A 19,401-nucleotide genomic window follows, 5' to 3' on the forward strand; every position below is an offset into this window, starting at 1 on the left:
AGCACTCTACCACTGAGCCACCTTCCCAACCCAACCATGTCTCTACTTCTTATGTTTTCTCAGTGTGATCACTAAAATTCCAGGGCCTTTAATTTAAGACTTCTCCTTCTGACCATATTTTACAGTGATTAAAGCCAGCTTACTCAGTATAAGTGGCTGCCAGATATATATGCTTCTACTCAAAATAGACTCCTAAAATTCCTTAGGTTGGAGGAGACCTATTACCTAAAACGAAAATGTGAATGAATAAAGTTATTTATTGGTTCAATTTTTATTGTTGATTAATGGAAATTATATAAAAAGAGATATCAGTTATGACTTACACATGTAAGAATGGATACCACTTTATTGGATCATTCAGCAAACAAGTGTCTTTTACTCCCTGTGTCACTGTGATGGTGTCTCTACCATGAAATAGTTTGTAATCTAGACTACACAGTTACAGACAGATAGGTATCAAGTATAGTTTAGTGTGACAAATGTAACTAGAGGCAGCTTAAGAAAATGATAGAGCACTTGTGTCACTGTCATTGCTGATTGACTTATCTAAACTTATCGAAACCATAGACAGATACTGTGAGTGGGCAAAGGTTAAGATTACCAAAAAGTGACAGAGGCAGAAAAGTAAAGAGAGCAAATACAAAAAATTCTGAGCTGGTTGTCAGTGGCTCACTCCTAAAATCCTAGCTAATCAGGGTGCTGAGATCTAAGAATTGTGGCTCAAAGCCAGGGTAGGCAGGAAAGTCCATGAGACTCTTAACTCCAGTTAGCCACCCAAAAAAAGCTGAAAGTGGAGCTGCAACTCAAGTAGTAGAGACTTAAGCGCAGAAGTTCAGAGGCAACTCCCAGACCTTGAGTTCAAGCCCCAGGACTGGTACCAAAATTAAATAAATAAGGAAGGAAGGAACGAACGAACGAAAAGGAAAGAAAAGAAAGATGAAAGAAAGAAACTCTGAAGAAGCTAATCTCTAGAGTAAGAGAAAGGAATTGGTTCTTGAAAAAAGTGGAGTACTTTACAAGATTAGTTTATAATTCAGCAGAAGGAATGGAGCCAGTAGAGAAGATGAAGGTACTGAGGAGAAGAGGAAGATTATTGATGGAAAAGTAATAGACACATGATAGGCAGTCAGGGAGGATGAAATTCACAGGACAGGCACAAGCATTCCTCTCATATGGAAGGTGATGCATGTTGAAATGACAGGGTAAGTATACGAGTATTTGTGGATTTGGAGTTCCCATCTGCTGGGTTCTATTCTTTAAATTTAAAAGTAAAGTCACCTCTGGAGAATAGAAGTATATATACTGGTCAAATGTGATGGATTTGTAAAACTATTCATCTGCTTGGATCTTTCCAGCTCTTTTCATTCTTTTACTACTGCCTAGCATATTAATCAACCTAAGAGTACTCAAGCCCTTACAAGTTTGCTCTGTTTATCATCTTCCTTCTGTTCTATCTTCTTCTGCCCTCGACCTCATTATGAATCTTCTGACCCCATTATGAATCTTCTAATCGGCTTTTGCTCCAGCGTCTTCAATCCCCATATTGTCTTGGTCTTCCACCACACCCAGGGAGGAAAATCTCTCTGTTTTAGGCTATAATCTGCACCTCTGTCATGAATGGCTGCTATGTCATTAATGGCTGCTCTAGAAACTACACAAACAGACTGGCCCTGCCTCAAAGTCCGGAGACCAACCCAGTTTAGCTGAATCACTGGCCTCTGATAATGCCCAGGGATGGATGCTAGCCTTCACTATTTTACCTACCCTTCTCACTTCAGCCCTTTCTATCTCATGATTTACTGAGTAAAGTGAAGCCATTCACCATGCACAAGGGCAATCTAGACTTTCAGCCCCTTCACCACAGGTATACCACATGTATACCAGCCTCAGTAATGGATGAGATGGTACTTCCCTGTCCATACCTGTCCACAGGTGCCTCTCTCCCTCCTTCGCTTATTTCTGCCACTGTTCTCTTCCTTTCCTTTCCCTCTTCTCTCTATTCCTGTCTTCTTCAGTCCTCACCTTTTCCATTCCTCTTCCTTTCCTTCTACTCTCCTTCATCATAGTGAATCAGCAGATACATTTTTTTCTCTTGTCTACTAGAACTTTGACTATGTGATTATTCCCTTTCTCTAAGAACTGTGTACTTCCCCAGATGCTCTAACACTGTTCTTCTGAGTGCTTTGTGACTTGGATAGTCCTCTGTGATTTAGTTGTGGGCTTTGTTTGCTGTGTCTTGCACTTAAATATTGGGGCTTCTTAGAACTCACTGTTTTGTCCTGCTCTGTGTACGCTCACTAGATGATTGCATGTATTCTTGTGATTTCAACTCTTCATAAATGTTGGGAACCATCAGCTACACTTCTCCCAGAAATGTCTGCACCAGATGGCAGACTTCTTGCTGGACATCCATAAAAGGGTATGGATATAAAGCTAAATTCAGCATCTCTCCCAAACTGTTCCCCATATAGTGCTGTTTTTTCCCAGGAAAACACACACACACACACACACACACACACACACACACACACACACACACACACACACACACACACACACACACACACACACACACACACACACACACACACACACACACACACACACACACACACACACACACACACACACACACACACACACACACACACACACACACACACACACACACACACACACCCCAGTCCTGTGATTTGAATTCAGGGTCTGAGAGCTTGAAAACACACACACACACACACCCCAGTCCTGTGATTTGAATTCAGGGAGCTTGAAAACACACACACACACACACACACATTTGAATTCAGGGTCTGAGAGTTTTTTCAGCACCTTAGCTTTTTTGCTCAAGGCTGCAGTCTTAATAACAATTGAGCCACAGTTCTACTTCTGTTGTTTGTTTGTTTGTTTGTTTGCTGGTTAATTGGACATAAGAGTCTCACAGACTTTTCTGCCTGGGTGGGCTTTGAACTATGATCCTCATATCTCAATCTCCTATGTAGTTAAGATTAGAGGTGTGAGCTATTGGTACCGGCTCAATATACTTCCAATAATAGCATTTTCATTTTCTTTTTTTCTAACATTTAATCTGTCTTCAGTTCCCCTCAATGTACTTCCCAAAAGTTGTTTCAGTCTACTTTTCCTCTATACTCCTTATTCTCATAGTTCCAGTTACCTCTGTTATTATATCTGCCTTCTGCCAGTCTCCTGCACTCATCTTTATGACCTGTCCTCCACAAAGTCATCAGAGTAATCAGTCTAAAATATGTATTTGTTAAGTCTTTCCTTGTTTCCTATAGGAAATTTTCCTCTTCTTTTTTTCTCATTTTAAAGCATAGAACAATGAAATTTAGGGAAAAGAAAAAAATAGGTGAAATCCAGATAAATTTTATGAATGTGGTATTAAATGACAGAAGGAATGCTCCTTTAATGGCTTTTATTGTCTTTATGAGACATCAGACAGTTAATTTTTCAGTTCAGGTAAGAGATCTACTCTGGTAGGAGGTTATTAAATAAAGTACAATATTTCCAGTAATCAAAAGAAGTTCTTATATGTTCCTTAAAGGTTCTTTGCTAATTATGATCATGTGTTTAATTGTATTCATTTAATTTTGCTTAATGTCCAAAGTAACTTCTTGTTATTTCTAAAATACATTTTCTGTCATGACCAGAAAAGAGGGAGCTAAGAGAAACATCAAAAACCCAGTTTTTGAGATACCATGAGCCCCCAAATATGTATCAATAGGATAGTCATAGTTACCAAAATAATTTCAGTATTTTGAATTTGTTGTAGATGTTTCCTCTTTGGACTATCAGTGTGACATTTCTTTTCAAAATCTAACCATGACACTTCCAGGAAAAAGCACATATTGTGGCTTTCCTTTCAGTAACCATTTCTGGTGTAAGATGTAATTTCCTCAAATTGAAGAATAGATTGAGGATTAATATTTCAACTTCAGTTCTACAGAGAAGCCTTTGATGATGATGGTCAAATGTTTCTGATCGTCACTTAAAATATTTTAAAAATTAATCATAAAAGAGTCAGTAGTACCCAAGGCAGCATTCTGAGTATCAATGAATCGTATTTAATAATTTTACATTTTGGTTCTGATTCAGTTAGTATGAAATTCTTCGTTATAAAAAAAATTTCAGTTCACTTTTGCATATTCTTTTGTCTTCGGATTCAGTACTCTATATCACCCATTTGTAGTCATTATGAATAATCAAAATTGAATTAATATAGTTGATGTCAAACACCAAAGTATGTATTTCAGAAATAATAGGTTATAATTGCACCATTGAAAACAGTAAGTGAAGATTCTGTTTATTTATTGTTGATGGAAATATATAAACTACATATGTGATACAAGAAACAAATAATGCAGAAATTGAATATCAACACACATCCAGGGCATGTTACAAGTTTCAGGGCCAGGCCCTGAGTTCAAGCCCCACAACAAACAATAAAATGAAATAAAATGCTTATTCTAAATTTAAATGCTTATTAGCCAAATTTTTTTCAAATATCAAAGAATGTTTTGAAGTTAGTAAACAACAGAATAATGATAAAATAAAACCTAACAGTTATGTTTTGGTATTTTATTTGTCTTTTTAGATTTCCATTCTGACAATACCACCAGCAGAGGAAGCAGGAACTTCTGCTGTCCGGGTCATTGAGTTATGTTCTTCAACGATGACATGCATGAAAGGCACCTGTAAGCACTGTGGAGTTAGATTATTTATATTTTGTGTTTGGGGTGTGAGTAGATGGGGCCACTGTTAGGGTTGTAAGATTATTTATAGAATTTTAACAACTTTAAATTTTTTTTCACAGTACTTAGCCATACAGCATATGGCCATACAGTAATTTATTTCATGCCTTTCTCTTGCCTCAGATTTCTGGGGGTAACTAAATCTTCCCAGACATCATTTTTTGGTTCTACAACAAAGGCATTTCTATCACATTCCAATTCTTTTTATAACCTTCCTTAAATTTATTGAAAAATTATTTCCACAAAGTGTATTTTCTTCTTCTTTTTTGCTTCTCCTCCCTACCTTTCTTTATGCTGATCCTGGGGCTTTAAAACCTGACCTAGGCTCTGTCCCTGTCTTTCTTTGTTCTAGGCACTCTGCCACTTGAGTCACAGTTCTACTTCAAGCTTTTTGATAACTAATTGGAGATAAGAATCTCATGGACTTTCTTGCCCAGGCTGGTTTTGAATTGTAATCCTCAAATCTCAGACTCCTGAGTAGTTAGGATTATAGGTATGAGCCACCAGCACCCAGCAGTGTGTTCTCTTAACTCTTCAATTGCTTTTTTTTTTTTTTTTTTTTTGCTGGTTGTGGAGCCTGAACTCTGGGCCTGGATGCTGTCCCTCAGCTCTTCTGCTCAAGGCTAGCACCCTACCACTTGAGTCACAGCACCACTTCTGGCTTTTTCTGCTTTTGTGGTGCTGAGAAATTGAACCCAGGGCCTCATGCATGCAAGGCAAGCACTCTACCACTGAGCCTCCTTTCCAGCCTTCAATTGCTTTTTATTTTCTGTAAGTTTCTTAAGGCTTCAATAACAAAATAGGTGGACTAATAAGATTTTCTTTCTATAATTTTGGAGTCTGGGAAGTCCAAGATTATGGTGCCAGCAAATTCTGAGTTCAAACCTTCTAATGAAGGCCCATTCTTTCTAGATAGCTCTTTCTGAGTGTCTTCAAATGGCAGAAGGAACACACAAGCTCTTTTGAATTCCCCCACCATTTTTTGTTTGTTTGTTTGTTTGATTTTGAGGCTTGAACTCTGGGCCTGGGCATTGTCTCTGAGCTTTTGCACTCAAGGCTAATTTTCTTCAACCACAGTACTACTTCCAGTTTTTTCTGTTCATGTGGTACTAAGGATCGAACTCAGGCCCTCATGCATGCAAGGCAAGCACTCTACCACTGAGCCAGTTTCCTAGACTAGTCTCTCACTCTTTTTCACTTAAGGTTGGTGATCTACCACTTGAACCATAGTTCTGCTATCAGTCTTTTTGCTGCTTAATAGGAGATAAGTCTCTAGAAATTCTCTCTCAGGCTGGCTTAGAATGGCAGTCTTCACATGTCAGCCTCCTAGGTAGTTAGATTACAGGCATGAGCCACCATTATCTAATCCCATCCTTTCTTCATCCTTTCTTTAACCCTATTCTTCCAAACCTTTGCAAATTATTTTACTCTCTGCTAGTATTACTTGAAGTTGTTTTTAGATTTCACCTATGCATCAGATTATACATTACTCGTATTTCTATTCCTGACTTATTTCACTAAATGTAATGATTCCCATTCCCATCCATGTTATTGAAAATGTCCAGAGTTCATTCTTTTTTATGTCAAATATGTTCCAGTGTGTCTATGTGCCACACTTAAGAAAATCTATTCATCAGTTCAATGACACTTAGTTTCCTTCTCTTGGCTATGGTGAATAATGCTGCAATAAACAAAGTCATGCAAATATCTCTTTTAACATACTAATTTCATTTCCTTTGGTTATTTATCTAGGAAGAGGATTTCTGGATCATGTAATAGTTTTATTTAATTATTTTTCACAAATCTTCATACTGTTTTCTTAGGCTGTACTGATTTACAGTCCTACCAACAGTTTAAGAGTTCTTTTTCCTCCCCAATTGTCATTTTTTGTGTTTCTAAATAATATTTCAACAGGTGAGATAATACAGCATTATTGTTTTGATTTGCAATTCCCTGTTGGCTTGTCATGTTGAATATTTTTCATATACTTGTCCATTTTCCTGTTTTTTTTAAGTCCAGGACCAGGACTTGAACTTGGTATCTGACAATTTCATACATTGGCTTGGTGCTCTGCCAGCAGAGCCATGCCTCCAACTCCTACTTGTCCATTTTTATTCCTTTTTTTGGGAAAATTTTGTATTCAGATGATTTTTATATTATTACTTAATTGGATTTTTTGCTATGGAGTTTTGGAGGTCTTTGAATATTCTGGGTATCAATCCCTTGTTAGATATATGGTTTGCAAATATTTTCTCCTATTCATATATTTTGTCCCACCCTGTAAATTTTCTTTTTGCCATTATTGATTTTTTTTCCATTTGATGTTTGGTAATTTTACTTTATAACTAATAAGACATAGAGGTGATATAGAAGAGTATTTTAAGCAGAGTGGCCAATTCTTTTTCTTCTTGTAAAGTTGTTAAGGCCTCCATTTTTCTCACTTGTTTCTACCATGATAAAATTATCTCTGTGATCTTTACTATAGCTTAATCACTTTATCAATAACATGTCAGTGTAGCCAAATGGAATGGCTTTGAATTTTTTTAGACTCAATAATAATGTTTACACCAAGATAACTGAGATGTTTGAATTCATTATTTGTTTTTTGCCTTGTACCATAGAAAGAGAAGTTCATGATCATTTAGAAATCTTTAATGCATTCATTCTTGTAATATCATGTTATTTTAAGAGTCCTACTTAATATTATAATAGAGGTAATTTGATGTATATATAATAAGACTTAAAGTAGATATGAAATATCAACTGACATCCTTATCATTCATGTGATTTTTTTATTACTTAATGTTTGGCTTCCTTTTCATGTGTTTTAAGCCTACTCGTACACATTCTGGGGAAATTTGTAACTTGAACATAAGATGTCTTTAAGGGTGTATTTTCCTGCTGTTTCATTATTTGATTGTGTGTGTGTGTGTGTGTGTGTGTGTGTGTGTGTGTGTGTGTGTGTGTGTGTGTGTTGTGTGTGCGCACGCGTGCATGCGCACGCTGGTCCTGGGGCTTGAACTCAGAGTCTGAATGCTGTCTCTGAGCTTTTGTGCCCAAGGCTGGTGCTCTGCCACATGAGCACAGCAGCACTTCTGGCTTCTTTTTGGTGGTTAACTGGAGATAATAATCTCATGGATTTTCCTGCCCAGGCTGGCTTTGAACTGTGATTCTTAGAGCTGAGCCTCCTGAGTAGCTAGGATTATAGACATGAGCCACAAGTACCTGACTAGTCATTTATTTTTTTTGTTGACATCAACTAGTTGTACAAGGGGGTTTCATTTTATTGATAGTCATTGATATTATAAATAGATGCAAAGAATTCTGTTCTTAATGTCTTCTTAAACAGAGCTTATGTAATAATTTCCGAGAAAAGTAAATGACCGTTTCCCTTCCATATTCTAGCTACTCAGGAGGCTGAGACCTGAGGATCATGATTAAAAGACACCCTGAGCAGAAAAGACAGTGAAACTCCTATCCCCAATTAACTACCAAAATGCCTGAAGTGGAACTGTGGCTCAAGTGATAGAGCACTAACTTTGGGCAAAAAAGCTAAAGGACCATGTCTAGGCCCTGAGTTTAGGCTCTATTATCAACACAAAAAAAGTAAAAGGAGTGGGGATATAGCTCAGTGATAGAGTGCTTTCCTAGCATATGCAGACCCCTGCCTTCTCCAGCACCACAAGAAAACAGTAGCTCAATAATATGATACTGCAATTGTAATAGAAACAGGCCTAGATTGTTGAAGCTATATACTGATAAACTGATAGAAGTCATTTTTATCCAGTAAAACAGGCTTTTCTAATCATACCTGGGTTAGCATAATTGATATATATATATCATATATGTATGATATATGATATATATATATATGTATGTATGTATGTAGTCAGTCATGAGCTTGAATTCAGGGGCCCTGGGCAGGGTCCCTGAGGTCTTTCTCTCAAGGCTAGTGGCTAGTCCTCTACCACTTTGAGCCATAGCTCCACTTCTGGTTTCCTGGTGATTAATTGAAGGTAAGAATCTCACAAACTTTCTGCCCTGGTGGATCCTCACATCTCATCTTCCTGAGTATCTAGGATTACAGGCATGAGCTTCCAGTGGCCAACAATATATACATATTTTTTTTAAATAGCCATTATTAAAATCTATGAATCATCTTAAATTCTCCTCTGCTTACCTAACTTGGTTTGTTATTGAGATCATTAAATACTTGAAATTATTTATTGTGTTTTTTTTCACGGCTAATCAAATCATATTTTTCAGCTTATATTTTAGAACATACCTTACATGTTTTTCACTTATCTCATGTCCTAAATTTATTTTTTTTGCCTTAAGTATTTTTTTCTTTTTTTTAATTTTTCTTTATTTTTTATTGTGAAAATACTGTACAGAGTGGTTGCAATTACATGGGCAAGATAATGAGTACATTTCTTATCAAGCATTGTAGCCTCCTCCTTTGTTTCCCCTTTCCATCCCTTCCCATCCTCCCCCGCCCCCCAACAAAATTGTAAAGTTTGTTTTCGACATGACAACTTGTACTTCTCATTGTTGCAACGGGTCCACCTGTATCCTTATTTAATGGACTTGTTTTTCCCCTTTCCCTCCACAAATTAGACCAACATCAAATACAGTAAAAGCAGGGGTTATACTGTGGGGGAGGGACATACAAAGCAACAAAGAAATAATCTTATAAATGCGTTAGAAACAATCCCATGAAAGAAAAACAACATTTGAATATATATCTTAGGGTTCATTTCTCTAACATCACCTTATCTGACCTTTTCTGCTTGACTCAGACATATACTAGATATTGCAAATAAGGAATACCATGGGACCTATGTTTCTTTGGGCTTGTCTTACTTCACTTAATATAATTTTTTTCCAAGCCTTTCCATTTCCTAACAAATGGGGCAATGTCATTCTTTCTGATGGAGGCTGCCTCCATCATGTCCTAAATTTAATATAGGACTTAATTTGTTTGAAAATCATCTGGAAATGAAAAAAAATATCTCTGAAGTCCTTCCATTTGAAATATTCTTTTCTTTTGGCAATACTAGGGTTTGAAATCAGGACTTTATAGTTGCTACTCATATACTCTACCACTTGAATTTATGCCTCCAGCAAGTTCATGTTCTTTCTAGTTGTTATTCATATCTTGGGAATTTTGAAAGTTTTTTTATACTTAATAATGGGCAGCAACAGCTGTTTTATTCTACTTTATCTGTGATATGATTATAGATTTGTTAATATTTAATGTATATTAATAAATTTAGAATTTTATTTGAGTACTGGTTTATGTACTCTTCTGCTTTTACAATCTTATTAAGAAAATGTTATATACTATTCATAAAAGTCAGTTTATATAATGATTGATAATAATTTAAGGCCTTTTTAAGTTGCTGTTTGAAAGTATATTTTAAATTATTTTTATTAGTATTGTCATGAAGCACAGATTTTATTTTATAAGTAAACTTGCCTTTCCTTCTCATCTTAAGTTGTCATTCTAAGTTTCTTTTAAACTTTTCAGAAAAGGGGAAATAAGACTGAAGTTTTTCAAGACTTGATTAAAAGCCCAAATTGTGTGTCATATGTCATTAAATTCTGTTCTACATTTAGTACCAAAAAGTAAATGTTTGTTTTGATGTTTTCTGTTTTATGGACACAATCATATATTTTTACTTGTGCAATGTTACATAAGCTACATATGGCCTTTTGAGTATATGAAAGATATAAGCCACATCAATCCTTGAATACATCAGTTATGTTTTCTTCACTAGGTTGCACAACAAAACATACTTTGTTGACTAGACTGCACATCAAGAGTCTTTGAAAGGCATTTGGAATAAATTTGCCTATTTATATAGAATGAATGGCTGCAGTGTGTGATAATGTCAAAATCTTGAGGAATAGACTTTTTAACCAAGTGTTTACGTAGCTTTGTATATTTACATTTAAAATGTGCAATCTGTTACCATTGAAAGAATCATGCTTATAAATAGGGAGGGGTTATCTTCATAAAACTTTAGAGTAGAAGAGGTCTTGCGGATGATCTAATCCCACCCATTCTATATAATCATAAGAACATGGAGGCTGGAGATATATCCCACACAGCCATGAAGATACAGAGAGCAAAGTAAACAGACTCACACAATCATCCTTTGTACATGCCTTGTCCTATCACTTAGCTGCTATAAATTGGACCTGTCATTTTTATATGTGCTCATCTATGCCTTTTGGAATGGAAAATTTCATATTTCAAAACAATAACTTAGTTTTCCAAACTAAGTTTTGGTGAACTGGGCATGCTGTTTCTTTGTGTCCAGTGGAACCCCCCCCCCCCCCCCCGCCCGCCATGCCCAAACCCTAGGAGTTCCATAGGTGAAGTCCAGCAGCCCACATCTATATACCAAATAAGGAGATAATAATGGTAAAGGGTAGAAAAAGGAGGTTTATATTACTCAAGACATGAAATAAGTAGAAATAAGCACTTTAGCCCATCTCTTGCTAACTTCAAATGAACATTAGCTGTATTTGATCCCAGTGCCCTACATTTTGTATATCCATTTTTCTGGTTTGGGGAGGGGAAGGGAAATAACAAAATACTGAAACAAGGATACAGGTTCACCGATTGTAACAATGAGATGTACAAGACACTATGTTGACAATGAACTTTACAACTTTGGGGGTGAGGGAGAGGGAGAAATTGGGGAGGTGAGGAGGGAAGGGGTAGTAGGGGAAAAACAAAGGAGGGGGTAACAATGCTCGATAGGAAATGTACCCATTACCTTACTCATTTAATTGTAAACCCTCTGTACACTATCTTTACAATTATATATATATATATGAATATATGTATATATACATATATATACATAAACTAAAAGAATTGGCAGGAGGGGTTGAGAGATGCATATTTAAAACAATTCTAGTCTTGTCTGGGCCTATCTGACCCTTATCTATCTTAGTCTTTGTTTCCAGGGAAATTCTGGAGAAGTTACTGCTTCATCACTTGAGGGGAACAAACCTATCACTGTTGCCTGGTGGGAAGCCTAAGCTTTGGACTGTTCTCTTCCTTGAGGGAAGTTTTTTGTGTTTGTCACAAATGATATGGCTGTAGCATTGCCTGTCTGAAGGGCAGATTGCTTTGTGTCACAAGTTACTTATGAAGAAAGCCTGTCTCTGTTCTTATAGATTTGTAGAACTAAAATGATAACATCAATCCTTTTTTTTTTTTGTACTGGTCCTGGGGCTTGAACTCAGAGCCCAGGCTCTGTCCCTGAACTTTTTTTTGCTTGAGGCTAGTGCTCTACCACTTGAACCACAGCTCCACTTCTGACCTTTTTGGTGGTTCATTGAAAATAACAGTCCCATGCACTTTCCTGCTTGGGCTGTCCTTGAACTGTGATCAGGCTCCTGAGTAGCTAGGATTACAAACATGCACCATCAATGCCTAGCTAACATCAGCCTTCTAAAACACCTCAGTGGAATCTAAGCAGGGATGTTTGGTACCAACCAGCATCCATTTAAAAAGAATTAATGTACAGAATTTTTTAAATTCAGGCAATAAGCTTCTAAGCAGTAACATGTGCTTTTGAATTAAATAATATTTGTACAAAATTAGTTGTCACACATGTTCAGATATTGATTATTAAACATAAAAAGTAGAATTTATTGAAATACCTAGAGTCGAACATCTAGACAATGACCTTTGTAGTTATGTCTTGTGAAAAGTTCTTGTATGTCCTTGTTCATGTCCTGAAGTCTTCTTACTGTCAGGCTAACCTTTTACAGATGATGACAATCACACAATATTATTTAGTGACTGAGGTCAGTGGGTTCCTGGGCAGATCACCTGGGCTTGAATTTCAAATCTGAGTTTCATGTCTTCCTTTTACTAATTGCATGATTTGCCAAAATCTATTTCACACCGCTGTATATCTGTTTTCTCATTTGTAAAAGGATTAGAAGTGTTGCGCAAGTGTAATGAAATAATACTTCTAACATGCTTAGAATAGTGTAGGATAATGGTGTAGCAGATTTAATTTGAGGAAACCTCTATGTTGGGAGATCAGTTTCCTACATTTTATGAAAGAAACTAGTCAGGTTTTCCTCGGGCATGTGTATACATATATATTGTTGTTTTCATAGTCTGTTCAAGCATGTGAATGCTTAATGTTAATGTTTGCTCACGACAAGGAAAAAAGTTTTCAATAGCAACAAACATTTCTTTACCATGCATTATATGTAAACATTTTGTTGTCAAAGAAAAAAAAAAACGTGTTTTTTTTTTCCTTATGATATGGGATTTTGAACACTGCTAGCACTTTCTAGGCAAGGGCTCTTCCTACTTGCGTCACACTTCCAGCCCAAGAAAAATGATTTGTAAAGCTTGCTCTGCAAAAGATTTACAACATATAAAGGTTAATAATCCCCTTTTGAAAGTAACCCTTATGAAAAATAAAATGTAGTCAAGAATCTCAGAGTAGAAGAAAAGCAAAATGCTTTTGAGAAACCAATGCAAGGAAGACACCTAGGTAATAGGAAAAGCAGGAAGTATAGAGAGAAAAAAATAGTTGTTTATACCTTAAATCTGTGGGCCAATTAATAATGTAGTGTGTAAGCTGAACTAATTAACAGACATCCAGATTCAGATTACCAATGTTTGTACCTTTCTAACAATCACTATGAAATTAAGTATAGTGGTACTATGAAATTAAGTATAGTGGTACTGTGACATTTTGAGAAATTTTTTGTTTGCACTTGCTGAACTGAACTCATATTTTCAGGACATTTAAGAAAATGTTAATGTACTTCTTTAAACTATAGCCAGTTTAATAGAACAAGTTTTTTTGCTAGCAAGACATTTTTCATTGAGAGATTTAGTAATTACAGAAATTTTAGAAATTTCTCAGTATTGTGGGATAGTGATAACATTTTAACCTTCACAAGGCAAATTGTCATCACACTCTATAAAGTTACTGAATTCTATAAGCTTTGACAATACAGCTATTTCTCCCACATTGGGTGATATGCACATTTTTTCCTTTTGTTTAGTGTAAGCTGTTCCCTCTTTCCCTCTCATTCCCTCCCTCCCATAGCTACCCTTGAGTTGCTTAGTTCGTTTTTATCAATGTCCAGTGCAACTGATAGGCCCCTCTGTTGTGTAGTTTCCCTTGTTTCCCTCTGATTCGGTATCCTTCTAGCTTCCCTCAGATGTGCACATATATACCATATATGTGGTCAAGAACATTGAGTCATTTAAAAATGATACAACAGATTGAATGGAGGTCCTTTGTTTCACGAGTCCTGTTTACTTTGTCAGATCTCCTTGCATTTTGGATTTAACATCCACGTATCAGGGAGACCGTGTACCCTTTGTCTCTTTGGTCTTGGCTTACCTCACTCAAAATGATTTTTTCTAGTTCTGTCCATTTCCCTGTGAATGCCATTTTTTCCTTTCTAATGGCTGCATAATATCCCATTGTGTATTAGTACCACAATTTTTGGATCCATTCTTCTGTATTGGGGCATCTGGGTTGTTTCCATATCTTGGCTATTGTGAACAGTGCTACAATGAACATGGAGGTGCATGTGTCCTTGTATCCTGGTTCCTGTTGCTCAGGGTAGATGCCTAGGAATAGTACAACTGGGTCATTGGGGAGGTCTATATTTAGCTTTTTGAGGTACTTCCAGACTGCTTTTCAAAGTAGTTGTATTAGTGTACATTCCCACCAGCGATGCAATAGGGTTCTTCTTTTTCCGCATCCCCACCAGCATTTGTTGTTGGCTGAATTTAGGATGTGGGCCATTCTGACTGGGGTAAGGTGGTATCTCAGGGTTGTTTTTATTTGCATTTCCTTTACAGCTGGGTATGATGAGCATTTCCTCGTGTTTCTTTTCCATTTTTAATTCTTATTTAGTATGTTTTTTATTGTAAAAATGCTACACAGAGGGGTTACAGTTACCTGAGCAAGGTAATGAGTACATATCCTATTGAGCATTGTTGCCTCCTATCTCTTCTTCTGAGAAGTCTCTCCTTAGCTCCCTTGCCCATTTAATGATTGGTTTGTTAGATTTGGGGGGTAGGGGGTTAGTTTCTTGATTTCCCTGTATATACTGGATATTAGGCCTTCATCTAATATTTTTCTCAGTTAGTTGGATTTCTTTCTAGTTTGGTAGCTATGTCTTTACCTGTGCAGAAACTTTTTATTTTAAGGTAGTGCCATTTGTTGAGTCTCTCCAATTTTTGTGACCCTGGGACTCTGTGCAGAAAGTTTCTGCCTGTGCCTGTAAGTTCAAGTGTCTCTCCTATTCTGTCCCACAGTAGTTTCAGAGTTTCAGGTTTGATTTTAAGGTCTTTAATCCATTTTGAGTTGATGTTAGTGTATGGTGACAGGTTGGGATCCACATTTAGTTTTCTACATGTGGCCACCCAGTTTTTCCAGCACCAATAGTTGAAGAGGCTATGTTTCTTCTATTGTATGTCTTTGGCTCCTTTGTCAAATATCAGCTAACTATAGGTATGTAATTTTATTTCTTCTAATCTGTTCCATTGGTCCTCGGGTCTGTTTTTGTGCCCATAGCAAGCTGTCTTTGTTATTATAGCTCAATAGTAGAACTTGAAATCTGGTATAATAATCTCTCTTGCGTTGTTTCTTTTGCCTAGAATTCCTTTGGCTATTCTATGACTTTTGTTGTTGATATGAATTTTTGGATTGTTTTCTCTATTTCAGTGAAGAATGTCATTGGGATTTTGATGGAAATTGCACTGAATTTGTATATCATTTTTGGCAGGATGGCTATTTTCACAATATTGATTCTGCCTATGAAAGAACATGGAAGGTCTTTCATTTCCTGGTGTCCTCTTTGATTTCTTTCTTTAGGCTTTTATAGTTTTCACTAAATGGGTTATTTATATCTTTGATTAGGTTAATTCCTAGATATTTTATTTATTTTTTGAGGTTATTGTGAATAGGCTTGTTTCCCTGATTTCCCTTTCTGCTTATATATTGTTGGTATACAGAAAAGCAACTGATTTTTGTGGGTTAATTTTGTATCCTGCTACTTTGCCAAAGTGGTGTATAATTTCTAGGAGTTTTGGAGTGGAGTTTTGGGGATCACCTAAGGTATAATATCAAGTCATCCGCAAATAAGGATAGATTAATTTATTCCTTCCCTATGTGGATCCCTTTAATGTCCTATTCTTGCCTTACTGGTCTGGATAAGGATTCCAAAACTATATTGAAGAGGAGTGGAGAGAGTGGGCATCCTTGCCTTTTTCCTGATTTTAGAAGAATTGATTGTAGTTTTTCCCTGTTTAGTATAATATTGGCTATTGGTCTGTCATATATGGATTTTATTGTTTTAAGGAATGTTCCCTCTATTCCCATTTTCTCCAGAGCTTTTAACATGAATGGTTGTTGTATTTTATCAAAAAACCTTTCCCACATCAATGGAGATGATCATGTGGTACTTGACCTTGGATCTGTTGATGTGATAGATTACATTAATTGATTTATGTATGTGAAATCATACCTGTATCTTTGGGATGAAACCTACTTGATCATAATGCATTATTTTTTGGATATTTTTCTGCATTCTGTTGGCTAAAATTTTAATGTGTTCATCAAAGAGATTGTTCTGTAATTCTTTTTTTTTGTTGGATCTTTCCTATGAATTTGTTATTTCTCCCTCTGCTTCTATTTCACAAAAGAGCTTGCAGAGTATAGGTGTTAGTACCTCTCTAAAGGTCTTATAGAATTCTGTAGTGAATCCATGTCGTCCTGGGCTTTTTCTTACTGGAAGACTTCTGCTTGCTTCCTCTATCTCATTATAAGTTATTGGCTTATTTAATTGATTCCTTTCTTCTTGTTTCATTTTGGGCGATTTGTATTTCCTTAATGAGTATAGATTCTAGAAATAATTCTTTATGATTGTTTGGTTGTCTTGGATGTTTGTTGTAATTTTTCCCTGTGTCATCCCTGATCTTATTGATTTGGGTCTTCTCTCTTCTTTTTTTAGTTAGTCTTGCCAGAGCTCTGTCAATTTTATTAATTTTTTCAAAAGAACAGCTTGTTAATTAATTTTATTTATAGTTTTCTTAGTCTCTATCATTAATTTCAGCTCTTGTTTTGGTTATCTTGCTTCATCTAGTAACATTAGGTTCAATTTTTTCTTGATTTTCTGGGATTTTTAGTTGCATCATGAGATTATTTACTTGGTCTGTCTATTTTCTTGGTGTGTGCACTGAGAGCAATATATTTGTCCCTTAGGAATGCTTTTTCTGTGTCCCACAGATTTCCTTGTGATGTTTACTCATTTTCGTTGAATTGTAGGAACTTTTAAATTTCTTCTTTAATTTTTTCTGTGATCCAAGTGTTACTCAGAAGTGTGCTGTTCAATTTCTGTGTATTTGAGTGGTATCTACACTATGCTTTGTTATTGAGAACTAGCTTGATTCAACTATTGTTGGGTAGAACACAAGGGATTATGTCGATACTCTTGTATTTGCTTAAATTCTTCATGTGAGGTATGATATGATCTATTTTGGAGAAAGTTCCATGGGCTGCTGAGAAGAATGTGTACTGGGTTATTGTTGGGTCGAAAACTCTGTCGATGTCTATTGAGTCCATTTGAGATATGGTATCATTTAATTCAGAGCCTTCCTTGCTAATCCTCGGGTTGGTAGACCTGTCCTTTGGAGAGAGTGGAGTATTAAAGTCTCCTAGTATTATTGTTCTTGGATCTATTTTTTTCCGGTAAGTCTGAGAGTATTTGCTTTTTTTTTTTTTTTTTTTTTTATTTATTTTTAAATTGTATTTTATTTTATTTGAGAACATATTGTACAGAGGGGCTACAATTACATGGGCAGAATAATGCATACATTTCTTACCAAGCATTGCAGCCTCCTCCTTTGTTTACCCTTCACTTCCCTTCCCTGCCTCCCCCCTCCCCCCACCCAATTTTACCCCCCTCCCCCCACCCAATTATACCCCCCTCCCCCCCCCCACACCGACATTGTAAAGCTGGTTTTGACATGACATTTTGTACTTCTCATTGTTGCAACAGGTCCACCTGAATCCTTAAACGACTTGTTTGTCCCCATCTCCTCCACATGATATACTGACATCAAATATAGTGAAAGCGGGGGTTACACTGTGGGGGAGGGACATACAAAGCAACAAAGAAATAATCTTATAAATGCATTAGAAACACATGCATGAAAGAAACGAAAACATTAAAATACATATTTAAGGGTTCATTTTCCTAACATCACATTATCTGGCCTTTTCCGCTTGACTCATACCTATACTAGATATTGCAAATAAGGGAGACCATGGGACCTATGCTTCTTTGGGCCTGGCTTACTTCACTTAATATAATTTTTTCCAAACCTTTCCATTTCCTAACAAATGGGGAAATGTCATTCTTTCTGATGGAGGCATAGAATTCCATTGTGTATATATACCACATTTTCTTGATCCATTCATCTACTGAGGGGCATCTGGGTTGGTTCCATATCTTAGCTATGGTAAATAATGCTGCAATAAACATAGTTGTGCTGGTAGCTTTAGTGTGGTTTTGTTTGTAAACATTTGGGTAAATGCCCAAAAGTGGGATTGCTGGATCATAGGGGAGATCTATGTGAAGTCTTTTGAGAAACCTCCATACTGCTTTCCAAAGTGGTTGAACAAGTTTACATTCCCACCAACAATGAAGTAAGGTTCCTTTCTGTCCACATCCCCTCCAGCATCTGTTGTTATTAGAGTTCTTGATTTTTGCTGTTCTAACTGGAGTGAGGTGATATCTCAATGTTGTTTTGATTTGCATTTCTTTTATGGCTAGGGATGTTGAACATTTCTTCATGTGTCTATTGGCCATCCTTCTTTCTTCTTCAGAGAAGCTTCTCTTTAAGTCTTTCGCCCACTTATTTATTGGGCAGTTGTTTCTTTGAGGATTTGTTGTTGGGTGGTTTAATTTTTTGAGTTCCAAGTATATTTTAGATATGAGACCTTTGTCCGTTGTATGGCTAGTAAAGATCTTCTCCCAATCGGTGGGCTTTCTATTGATCTTGCCAGCTATGTCATTTGCCCTGCAGAAGCTCTGCAATCTTATGCAATCCCATTTGTCCAACCTTTCTTTGATTTGTTGTGCTTCCGGGTCTCTATTCAGAAAATTTCGACCTGAGCCAAGGAGACCTAGGGTTTCTCCTATTCCATCCTGTAATGTTTTCAGAGTGTCTGCTTTGAGTTCAAGGTCTTTGATCCATTTGGAGTTGATTCTGGTGCAGGGTGATATATAAGGATCTAGCTTTAGTTTTCTACATGTAGTTAACCAATTTTGCCAGCACCATTTACTGAAGAGGCTGTCTTTCTTCCATTCTATTGTTTCTATTCTTTTTCTGGTCTCTCTTTATTCCCCTTTCCGTCTCTTCTTTCTCTCTCTCTCTCTACTTGCACCCTACCCAACCCATTTCCTGCACTGTGAGTAGGACATAGTTAACTCTCCTTGTGCCTCCCCACACCAATCTATTCCTATTTTTTACCCACATCTCTCACTAATCCTAATAATTTCTGGTTTTCCAAATTCTTTTCTGCGGTTCGAAGTCCTTTAACATATAGTCGTTTGA

General features: G+C 36.5%; 1 protein-coding gene across 1 annotated transcript in view; it reads left to right on the top strand.

The window, feature by feature from the left end:
- The window catches only part of Chm (CHM Rab escort protein), a 190,803-nt gene that overhangs the window by 154,278 nt on the left and 17,124 nt on the right, over positions 1 to 19,401 (top strand). Inside the window, exon 12 of the mRNA XM_070040109.1 lies at positions 4,613 to 4,712. Within this exon, the coding sequence (XP_069896210.1) occupies positions 4,613 to 4,712 (100 nt within the window). The remainder of the gene's footprint in view (positions 1 to 4,612; positions 4,713 to 19,401) is intronic.

Source organism: Dipodomys merriami, unplaced genomic scaffold (assembly GCF_024711535.1).
Source record: "Dipodomys merriami isolate MVZ:Mamm:240054 unplaced genomic scaffold, mDipMer1.0.p SCAF_3, whole genome shotgun sequence".
Taxonomy (NCBI): domain Eukaryota; kingdom Metazoa; phylum Chordata; class Mammalia; order Rodentia; family Heteromyidae; genus Dipodomys; species Dipodomys merriami.